This window comes from Berghia stephanieae, chromosome 3 (genome assembly GCF_034508935.2).
Source record: "Berghia stephanieae isolate SIO BIC M18660-M18661 chromosome 3, UCSD_Bste_1.3, whole genome shotgun sequence".
Lineage (NCBI taxonomy): Eukaryota > Metazoa > Mollusca > Gastropoda > Nudibranchia > Aeolidiidae > Berghia > Berghia stephanieae.
The window spans coordinates 20,840,161-20,851,926 of NC_088362.1; the positions used below are offsets into that span (position 1 = coordinate 20,840,161).

The 11,766-nt window shown below is 37.3% G+C and overlaps 1 protein-coding gene across 2 annotated transcripts in view; it reads left to right on the plus strand.

The window, feature by feature from the left end:
* The window catches only part of LOC144967307 (serine/threonine-protein kinase NLK-like), a 107,434-nt gene extending 96,377 nt beyond the window's left edge, over positions 1 to 11,057 (plus strand). The window contains exons 7-10 of one of the 2 annotated variants that reach the window (XM_078904375.1): positions 144 to 332; positions 2,538 to 2,736; positions 7,253 to 7,358; positions 8,018 to 11,057. In XM_078904375.1, the coding sequence (XP_078760501.1) occupies positions 144 to 332; positions 2,538 to 2,736; positions 7,253 to 7,358; positions 8,018 to 8,075 (552 nt within the window). In that variant the 3' untranslated portion in view covers positions 8,076 to 11,057. The remainder of the gene's footprint in view (positions 1 to 143; positions 333 to 2,537; positions 2,737 to 7,252; positions 7,359 to 8,017) is intronic. The other variant, XM_078904376.1, reaches the window with a different exon arrangement.
* The last annotated feature ends 709 nt before the right edge of the window (positions 11,058 to 11,766 follow it).

Below are 11,766 nucleotides of genomic sequence, written 5' to 3' on the forward strand. Positions count from 1 at the left end.
GATAACTCGTTTTTAAAAGCCACACAAAGAAATATTTTTAGAAATGAGTTACTCAAAAGGAGCTCTTTTAAAAGAAAAATAAATTAAAGACTCATTTTTCTATCCCTCTTTCATTTTTTCCTTCTATTTTTTTTTTTTCACAGCTGGACCGTATCACAGAACTCCTTGGTACCCCAACGTTTGAGGACATGCCCACCGCATGCCAGGGTGCTCGCGACTACATCCAATCCCGTCCCCACAAACCACCTTGCCTAAACCAGTTTTACAATCTCTCCGACCAAGCCACCCACGAGGCCGTCCATTTACTCTGTCGTATGCTAGTCTTAAATCCAGTAAGTGTGATACAATTAATCTATCAAAATAGACCTGTAAATTCTCAGTCAATTAACTGAAATCAGTCAATTCGTCAAATTCAAATATTTTAAAGAAGGAAAGAAAGAATTGAATAAAGAAAGAATTCATGAATCGTAGTCGAATGGCCGTAAAGTTAATTAGGAATGTCCCACAGTGCTACGCATAGCTCTCGGGCCTTTTCTATTAACGATGGATATATTGCCAAGGCTAAGCGACGCTTTTTAGAATTGCTGTGTCTGAACACATCCCAGTGTATGTTCACACAGCCTTTGTGAAATTTCACTGTTTCGTCTAAGCCAAAATTGACCACATTTACCTGGAGGGAAGTAAAAGTATGAAAAAGAAAAATTCGAACACCGGAAGTGCGTTGTGTAGACACTTTCAAATAGAAAGTTAAATGATTGCTACAAGCACATTTCGATTGCCTCATACTCATATTGTAAACAAACTGGTTGACCGTTTCTAGTTTCTTCACTGATTGGGTACCTAATTATAAGGAAAAATGGTAAGTAGCCTAATTAATTCCCACGCAAATTAGTTTTCTGCCATTGTTTTGCTCAAGCGAGTTTGCTGTTTACTATTCATTTCAATTCTTTGGATTTTTCCGTTACGAATTACAAAGAGTTTCAGTCAATTTTTATAGAGCTCATTTACAGGTCTAATCAAAGTATTGGGAATATATATTATTATATATTTGGCAAATTGGATTTTTAGTAACACTACTAAGGCTCCGAAACCAGTGGACCATTCGTCACCGAATTTTGCATGGTGTTTACGATTGACATGAAGTGAAGATGGTTTTCATGTTTTATGAGATTGATTAGACATCGTGATGATTTTATAGAAAAATTTAATTTGTTTCATCAAATCCAATCGAAAAATGACACCATCATTTTTAGCACTGGGTTGTGTCAACCTTCCGGTTAGTGAGGATGACAATGAGATGCGAGTACTTGCAATCAGTCAATGCCATTTTGTAGTTAATCTCATTATTTTGAATACAATCAATTTGTTAATATTTGTATGAACCATTTTCAGTTCTTAACATTTGGAAAGAATTCTATGATTATTGTGCGAAATATGTAAGACATTAAATGCAGAATATGTCTCTCTGTGTTCAAATAAAAAGCTCCATGGCGATCTCTTACGAAGTCGAAAAAAATGTATTTTCTTTTTAAGACGATAGAAATTGAGTTCATATTTTATTCAACACTTGAATCATAAATTTTGAGTTGATCGACTTATCATCACATTCATTCAACGGACAACTATGCTTGCTAATAAATATATATATTTTATATATATATATATATATATATATTATATATATTATATATATATATATATATATATATATATATCTCAAAACAGTATCATGTCGAAGTAATATTGAAATTTAAAAATTTTTAAAACTGAAAATTAAATTTGTCATAAAAAATAAGGAACTTGGTTAAATTTATGTGTTTTTATGAGTCATATCACTATGGTTTCATTGAGTGCAGAAAGCTAAAATGATATATTTTTGATCATTTTGACTTTAATTTCATGTTTTGGCATTCACTAATCACCCATCTAGAGGGCCCATGGACACAAAGTTTATCCTGGTTTGTATAACTTGAAATGGACAATAGCAATTGCTTGCTATCCTCTGGATAGGACGCTAGTCTATTGCAAAGTACTTTCCACCAAATCTAACAAACTCAGCTACCCATTCACTACTGGATGGACAGCTGACCCCTTGTCGTGTGAAGCGAGTGCTCTACCGAGCTATTGGAGAACCCCCATAACATAATACATATCTAAAATTTCTCCTCCTTCTCCTTCTTCTTCCAGAATAAACGCATCACTGCCTCAGATGCTTTGACACATCCGTACCTGGACGAGGGACGTCTCCGATATCATTCCTGTATGTGTAATTGCTGCTCCCAATTACTTGCTATCCTTTGGATAGGACACTAGTCTATCACAAATTACTTTCCACCAATTCTAACAGACTCAGCTACCCATTCACTACTGGATGGACAGGAGGGTAAAAAAAAAAAAACTAATCTCGACTGCACCCTGAATCGATCTCGGCCGGCCCCTTGTCGTGTGAAGCGAGTGCTCTACCAACTGAGCTATTGGAAAACCCGCATAACATAATCCATATCTATAATTTCTACTCCTTCTCCTTCTTCTTCCAGAATAAACGCATCACTGCCTCAGATGCTTTGACACACCCGTACCTGGACGAGGGACGTCTCCGATATCATTCCTGTATGTGTAATTGCTGTTCCCACGGACCACAGGGACGCGTCTTCTCCACGGAGCCAGAGCCCGAGTGCGGCACCCCCTTCGATTATTCATTTGAAAAGTCATTAAGTTCTGTGTCAAGAATCAAAGGTAGAAAATTTAAAAAATAAATTGAGCTTTTTTGAGCTTTTTTTTAATATAGCGCAATATCCACTAAATGTGCTCAAAGCGCTTTACAAAGGGTCGCTGGTCAACAGCAACATTTAACATGTAGGACGGAACATGACGCCTGTTAGGCAATATTACAATTTTTCGGACAAAGACAATGCTGTTAACGGCCAGGTACTCATTTTACACCTGAGTACGGTGAGAGAATGTGAGTAAAGAGCCTTTTCCAAGGACTCAACTATTCACCGAGCGCGAGGCTCGAACCCAGGACCTTCTGATCCGAAAGCGAGTGTCATACCACTAGACCACATAGCCGCATAAAATAAAATAAAATGAATAAATATTTTTTAAATTGAGTTTTTCTTTATCGCAATATCCACTGAATATGCTCAAAGAGCTTTGCAAGGGGTCTCTAGCAAAAAGCAACACTCAACATATAGGACAAGACATGACTCCTGTTAGGTGATACTACAATTTTTTCGGACAGGGATCAGGTATTCACTTTACACCTAAGTATGGTGGGAGAATTTGAGTAAAGAGCCAACTATTCGCCGCTCAAGCGTGATTCGAACCCAAGACGTGTCATACCACTAGACCACCTAGTTGTACAAGGTAGTTCGAATTGATACTTATGTTGGTAACAACAAGATATGAAGTGAATAGAAAAGTGCCAGAAGACAATAGAGAATAAAAATTTTTCGCGGCGGTGGTGGGGTTTGAACCTGCGACCTTATTGGTACGACAACTCCGCCTGGCAGGTGAGAGCGTGGCTCTACCGTGTGAGCTATCCACGAACACAAAAATATTCGTTTCAAACTCAAAGTCATTACTAGATCCCTCTCTCACCCACTTCTTGAGACCGCCGATTCGTTCGTACACCACCATCGCGAATAATTTTGACCAGCAGTTAAGCTTAATAGCCAATATTCTCAACACAAACATATAACATAGAAACGATTGAGACATTGAGTATGCTCCGGTGTATGGGGTGAATTTTTAATTCAGAAAAGTGAGTGGAGCAGGCACTTATGTTGGTAACAACAAGATATGAAGTGAATAGAAAAGTGCCAGAAGACAATAGAGAATAAAAATTTTTCGCGGCGGTGGTGGGGTTTGAACCTGCGACCTTATTGGTACGACAACTCCGCCTGGCAGGTGAGAGCGTGGCTCTACCGTGTGAGCTATCCACGAACACAAAAATATTCGTTTCAAACTCAAAGTCATTACTAGATCCCTCTCTCACCCACTTCTTGAGACCGCCGATTCGTTCGTACACCACCATCGCGAATAATTTTGACCAGCAGTTAAGCTTAATAGCCAATATTCTCAACACAAACATATAACATAGAAACGATTGAGACATTGAGTATGCTCCGGTGTATGGGGTGAATTTTTAATTCAGAAAAGTGAGTGGAGCAGGCACTTATGTTGGTAACAAGATATGAAGTGAATAGAAAAGTGCCAGAAGACAATAGAGAATAAAAATTTTTCGCGGCGGTGGTGGGGTTTGAACCTGCGACCTTATTGGTACGACAACTCCGCCTGGCAGGTGAGAGCGTGGCTCTACCGTGTGAGCTATCCACGAACACAAAAATATTCGTTTCAAACTCAAAGTCATTACTAGATCCCTCTCTCACCACTTCTTGAGACCGCCGATTCGTTCGTACACCACCATCGCGAATAATTTTGACCAGCAGTTAAGCTTAATAGCCAATATTCTCAACACAAACATATAACATAGAAACGATTGAGACATTGAGTATGCTCCGGTGTATGGGGTGAATTTTTAATTCAGAAAAGTGAGTGGAGCAGGCACTTATGTTGGTAACAACAAGATATGAAGTGAATAGAAAAGTGCCAGAAGACAATAGAGAATAAAAATTTTTCGCGGCGGTGGTGGGGTTTGAACCTGCGACCTTATTGGTACGACAACTCCGCCTGGCAGGTGAGAGCGTGGCTCTACCGTGTGAGCTATCCACGAACACAAAAATTTTCGTTTCAAACTCAAAGTCATTACTAGATCCCTCTCTCACCCACTTCTTGAGACCGCCGATTCGTTCGTACACCACCATCGCGAATAATTTTGACCAGCAGTTAAGCTTAATAGCCAATATTCTCAACACAAACATATAACATAGAAACGATTGAGACATTGAGTATGCTCCGGTGTATGGGGTGAATTTTTAATTCAGAAAAGTGAGTGGAGCAGGCACTTATGTTGGTAACAACAAGATATGAAGTGAATAGAAAAGTGCCAGAAGACAATAGAGAATAAAAATTTTTATTCTCTATTGTCTTCTGGCACTTTTCTATTCACTTCATATCTTGTTGTTACCAACATAAGTGCCTGCTCCACTCACTTTTCTGAATTAAAAATTCACCCCATACACCGGAGCATACTCAATGTCTCAATCGTTTCTATGTTATATGTTTGTGTTGAGAATATTGGCTATTAAGCTTAACTGCTGGTCAAAATTATTCGCGATGGTGGTGTACGAACGAATCGGCGGTCTCAAGAAGTGGGTGAGAGAGGGATCTAGTAATGACTTTGAGTTTGAAACGAATATTTTTGTGTTCGTGGATAGCTCACACGGTAGAGCCACGCTCTCACCTGCCAGGCGGAGTTGTCGTACCAATAAGGTCGCAGGTTCAAACCCCACCACCGCCGCGAAAAATTTTTATTCTCTATTGTCTTCTGGCACTTTTCTATTCACTTCATATCTTGTTGTTACCAACATAAGTGCCTGCTCCACTCACTTTTCTGAATTAAAAATTCACCCCATACACCGGAGCATACTCAATGTCTCAATCGTTTCTATGTTATATGTTTGTGTTGAGAATATTGGCTATTAAGCTTAACTGCTGGTCAAAATTATTCGCGATGGTGGTGTACGAACGAATCGGCGGTCTCAAGAAGTGGGTGAGAGAGGGATCTAGTAATGACTTTGAGTTTGAAACGAATATTTTTGTGTTCGTGGATAGCTCACACGGTAGAGCCACGCTCTCACCTGCCAGGCGGAGTTGTCGTACCAATAAGGTCGCAGGTTCAAACCCCACCACCGCCGCGAAAAATTTTTATTCTCTATTGTCTTCTGGCACTTTTCTATTCACTTCATATCTTGTTGTTACCAACATAAGTGCCTGCTCCACTCACTTTTCTGAATTAAAAATTCACCCCATACACCGGAGCATACTCAATGTCTCAATCGTTTCTATGTTATATGTTTGTGTTGAGAATATTGGCTATTAAGCTTAACTGCTGGTCAAAATTATTCGCGATGGTGGTGTACGAACGAATCGGCGGTCTCAAGAAGTGGGTGAGAGAGGGATCTAGTAATGACTTTGAGTTTGAAACGAATATTTTTGTGTTCGTGGATAGCTCACACGGTAGAGCCACGCTCTCACCTGCCAGGCGGAGTTGTCGTACCAATAAGGTCGCAGGTTCAAACCCCACCACCGCCGCGAAAAATTTTTATTCTCTATTGTCTTCTGGCACTTTTCTATTCACTTCATATCTTGTTGTTACCAACATAAGTGCCTGCTCCACTCACTTTTCTGAATTAAAAATTCACCCCATACACCGGAGCATACTCAATGTCTCAATCGTTTCTATGTTATATGTTTGTGTTGAGAATATTGGCTATTAAGCTTAACTGCTGGTCAAAATTATTCGCGATGGTGGTGTACGAACGAATCGGCGGTCTCAAGAAGTGGGTGAGAGAGGGATCTAGTAATGACTTTGAGTTTGAAACGAATATTTTTGTGTTCGTGGATAGCTCACACGGTAGAGCCACGCTCTCACCTGCCAGGCGGAGTTGTCGTACCAATAAGGTCGCAGGTTCAAACCCCACCACCGCCGCGAAAAATTTTTATTCTCTATTGTCTTCTGGCACTTTTCTATTCACTTCATATCTTGTTGTTACCAACATAAGTGCCTGCTCCACTCACTTTTCTGAATTAAAAATTCACCCCATACACCGGAGCATACTCAATGTCTCAATCGTTTCTATGTTATATGTTTGTGTTGAGAATATTGGCTATTAAGCTTAACTGCTGGTCAAAATTATTCGCGATGGTGGTGTACGAACGAATCGGCGGTCTCAAGAAGTGGGTGAGAGAGGGATCTAGTAATGACTTTGAGTTTGAAACGAATATTTTTGTGTTCGTGGATAGCTCACACGGTAGAGCCACGCTCTCACCTGCCAGGCGGAGTTGTCGTACCAATAAGGTCGCAGGTTCAAACCCCACCACCGCCGCGAAAAATTTTTATTCTCTATTGTCTTCTGGCACTTTTCTATTCACTTCATATCTTGTTCGAATTGATAGCATTCTTAAAGATTCCATTCAGTAGAAACAAGAGGCAAAAGTTACAACCAAAAAAAAAAAAATAAAAACGGAAAAGATTTTTTAAAAATTTTATATATATCCCTTGACTGATTGATATGAATTGATTTTACTGTGAAAGAATAATATTAAACTTTCTATTTCGATCTGTCAGATAAAATTCTCAAGTTTATTGCTGACAAGCATCAACACAACCTCAGCATACCACGTCTTCCCCTGTGCCTCAATCCCCAAGCCTCCTCCCTCACCAAAATCCAAAGGTAAGCCAGTAAGCGGTAAATAGGCAATTATTTTATTATTAGATTGACTAATATTCCTTCTCAAAGGCTGAGAAAAGCTTTAAAGTCCTTCAGAGCCACGAGGCCCACAGATCCAGAGTTTATCACAGTTTCATAGCGTGAAACAGAAAAAAAAGCAATTGCTCGCTATCCTTTGGATAGGACACTAGTTTGTCAGATAAAATCGCAAAGTACTTTTCACCAGCTGTGACAGAACCAGCCATCCAATCACTGCTGGGTGGACAGAGGGGTCCAAAAAAAAATGTCGACTTCACTTGGGATCGAATTTGGTCTACCAACTGAGCTATCCGAACCCCCAGGATAAGCATACATATAAGCCTTCTATTTAAAAAAGAAAGAAAAAAAAAGGAAAAGGAAATGAAAAAAAAAAGGCTATTATTTTCTCCTATGCATAGGGTAGCAAGTGATTCATGTTTGTGTCTTATGATTTTGCTATATTTTTTAACACCGCCATTTTTTAATGGGAGAAATCCTTACTCCCTCTTTGACATATTATTATGTCATAAAGAGAGGAATGTTCGTGTATGTGACAAGGCATTCTGGATATACTTATATGACATTAGATTTGTATGGTACTTTTTTTCTATCTCATTTCTTTCTTTATTTTCCCCCCAATGCAGTGCTGCACTTATTGGCAAGAGTAGCTCGGAGAAAAGAAAATGTTCAAGGAATCTCTGATTGGTGGAATACCTGAATTATGAACCTTGTATCGTGCACGTTTGAAGATTTTGATTTGGAAATTTTACCTTGCTCAAGTGGTTTTTTTTTTAAAATGTCAATGACAATAATATAAGTGCAGCACTGTATTATCGGAACACGATTCTTATCTGAGACAAGAAAGTTGCATACGCACTGCGCTGTCCACTAATTATTTATCGAAGGATGAGTTTATTTTCTTGTCAAATACCGGCTCTCCTCACCAAACAAAAAACGTTTTTGTTCTTCATCAACAGTGCAAGAGTAGCCTCCGGTGCCGAGCTGCCTCCTTCACCACACCATTGGACGTAGCAGCAGTAGCAGCAACAACAGCAGCAGCAATGACATTACCACCACCACTACCACCACAACCACCACCAGCACCGTCCATTCCATCACCTATAATATATCATCACCACCATCATCTCCAATGCCATATTCGCTATAATATCATCATCACCACTACCACTTCTTAAAGAGAAAAAAAATAATAGAATTACCAGCATTCGTAATGGCAGCACATGCAGCAGCAGCATTGGTATCAACAATATCATCAGCATTGGTAACCAACCCTTGTCATAGCTCGCAAACCATGACTACAACAATTACTACTGAAAATGCCAAAATTGTCATCATAGCCATCTATATTACAATTAATTATGAAGTGACCTACCTCTGTGTACTGCGACGATGATCTACTCCAATCTTTCATGTCACCAAAGCTGCTTTAGATCAAACGTTTTTATATACTTCCTCTGTTGATAACAGTGAGTGCAAAATTCATATTGTGAAAGGCGGAAATGATTGGGGAAAGGATAACTTAATTATGAAAGAAATTTTGCCACTGCCGGAGTAGAATTAAATGGATGGAATTAAGTAAATAAATGTGTCTCCCAGTGTGTGTGTGTGTATGTGTGATTATTTTAATCAGCATGAGGTCTACCCACAATGCAATTTTTTATAATTAACCTCAATGCCAATATGCATTCGAATGTTCTTAACTTGTACATATAAAAAATACATATTTTAATCTCATTGAAAAGGGTAATGTGATAAGTTATCAGTTTGTACATGTCATGGAGCAAAAAAAAAATGGTTTCACAATCCCGGATTCATTTCTTTTCAAGTAAAGGATCAAAGATATAAATTTATTTCCTGCTCATCAACGCTACAAGTCATTGACAACCCAGTGGTACTCCTGGCAATAAAATGACAACAGTGGCAATGCTAGTTAACAACAGAATTTTGGTGTTTAAACCGTCCAGTCCATTTCAAGTTGAATGCAATTAGTCTAAGGGTTTACAAGAGATTTTCTCCAAGTTGTAAAGAACATTATTCTAAGTGGTGAAGGATATGATTCCATAATATTTCTAGTGGTGAGGGATATAATTCCATAAAGTTATTTATATATATATTTATTCATAGCAGAAGAGTTGATTAAAGAAAATTCCAGCTTAATTTTTTTCTCTTTCCAGACTGTTTCAAAAACTAGAAAGGTATCATTTAGTAAGAAAATTAATGGTGAATGAATAATTGTAGAAAAAAAATGGATTTTTAAAAATGTCACTGAAAGATTGATTTTGTATATTCCCACGTTCAAGAAAGCAAGGTAATGTTGGATATGTTTTGGGGTTTTTTTTTTCAAGCTGCATTAGCAGTTAATATAAAATCATCTGTATAATGTCAAGAATAAGAGAAACGGTTTCCGGATTATAAGCCTTTTCTGAGCTCTCCCCTCTCTGTAATCATTTTCTGTCAATTTCATCAGCAACATTGTTGTTTGCAGCCAATCCACGAAATCAACCGCAGCATATCATCATCGTAAATAACAACAGCAAAAATGAATGGAATTGACTGCGTGGAATGAATGGATGGCACCCAGCCACATCCTTAACACCATTTCTCCTACAGTCTCCTACAGCTCAAAGGAAAAAGAAGTTATTTTGAAGTTAAATGTAAAATTCAGTTTTTATCGATATGATGTGGTGTTGCAGGTTTTCCATTTTTTCCAAAAATGTAGACTTAATATATTGGATACACAATTGTGTTAAATTCACTGTTGGGGTAAACCTGATTCATCTCATTGAATTTGTTGAGTAAATTGAAGCTTACAGTCGACCTCATCATTGCTTTTTCTCTTTCAAGCTTTAAGGACTTGACACATCTTGCAGCATCATCATTATCAACATTCATCTATTGGTACAAGAACCGGTGATATGCGGACACAGCCAGCAAGCACTCTGAATGATAAATTGTATTTGATTCCACTTGCCACAAACAGACATTTTATGAAACGGCAACATCTGATATATTTCTCCATACAAACAGTCATCAAAAAATCTCATGAACTCTACTAAAAAAATGATTGAATTTCAGATTTTAATTGTGATTTACGGTTTGAATTTTGATTTTGGTTTCAAATTTTGTCAAGTCATTGGTATTGGGGTTTATCTTTTTAATCTTTCTAATGTATTTCGTCTAATTACTATTTGACCAAAACATATTTACTCTGTATAAATTATATAGTACAATGTGAAGAGAAAAAAAAATGTGCCGAGATATTGCGACTCTTTGCATTGTATAAACCTTTTTTCTTCATTCATCCTTTTCTGATAACGACATCAATTGAATGGCATTACTAGTTCTAGGCAGCAAGAGTGACAGTTACAAAAGTATGTCTACATGCCAGTTTTATCAAAATAAGAAAAGAAAAAAAGAACAACATGCAAACAAATAAAAACAAACATTTAGCAATTCTATTTCGGCAGCAAGAATATCCAGAAAAGAAGGTTTTGTTTGTTTTTTCTTTTGTTTTTAAAAAATATACTTTTATATCTTACTTTGTTTTAGTTTGGTGATTTTCAAATATTTTAAAAACCATTTTAACTTTTAAAAAGCTTTGCTCCTCCAAGATGTGGAGTATCACATTTCAGCTAATAAGCATGCCAATAAAATAATTGATGATTTAATTTTTATTTATTTTTATTTTTATAAATATATATATATTTTTATTATTGTTTTAATATTATTTATTATTAATTTTTTTATTTAAAAAAATTGAATGAAGGATTAATGAAAATAGTCTAACAAGTAACGATGATGAATTTGCGACTGGTTAATTGTAAATAATGTATGTCCGTGTGTGTGTGTGTACCCATGAAACCCTGGAATAGCCACCAGCAGCCATGATTTGCTTTATTTTAGGTACCTATTTATTGTATATTTGTAGTATATTGCTATAGAGTAAATGTGTTGCTTATGTGTCAATAATGTGTTGCTTATGTGTCAATGTGTAGTGGTGAATTTTTGAATGTTTTGTGTAGACCATTCGCTTGCAGAACTAGTGCTTTTTCATTTAAAACATTTTTTTAAAAAGCGATCAGAGCAAAGAAGGATAATTTCCTATGTACCAGTATAATATATTTCTTGGCTGTAGTGCAATAAATATATAAACAACGAAGTAAAAAGCCTGCTGAAATCTTTTAAGTTCATGATTTTAATTTTAAAGAGCTTGGGTTAAATGGAAAGGATATTTTATACAACACAGTTGATTACAAGCATTCATGAGCACTCCAGACCAATCCATACTGTTGCAGCTTTAGCACTAAGATAGATGCAACATTTGTGTGGTGTGGGATGGTGTTAGGTTATGGCTCTGTATCACACTACACAT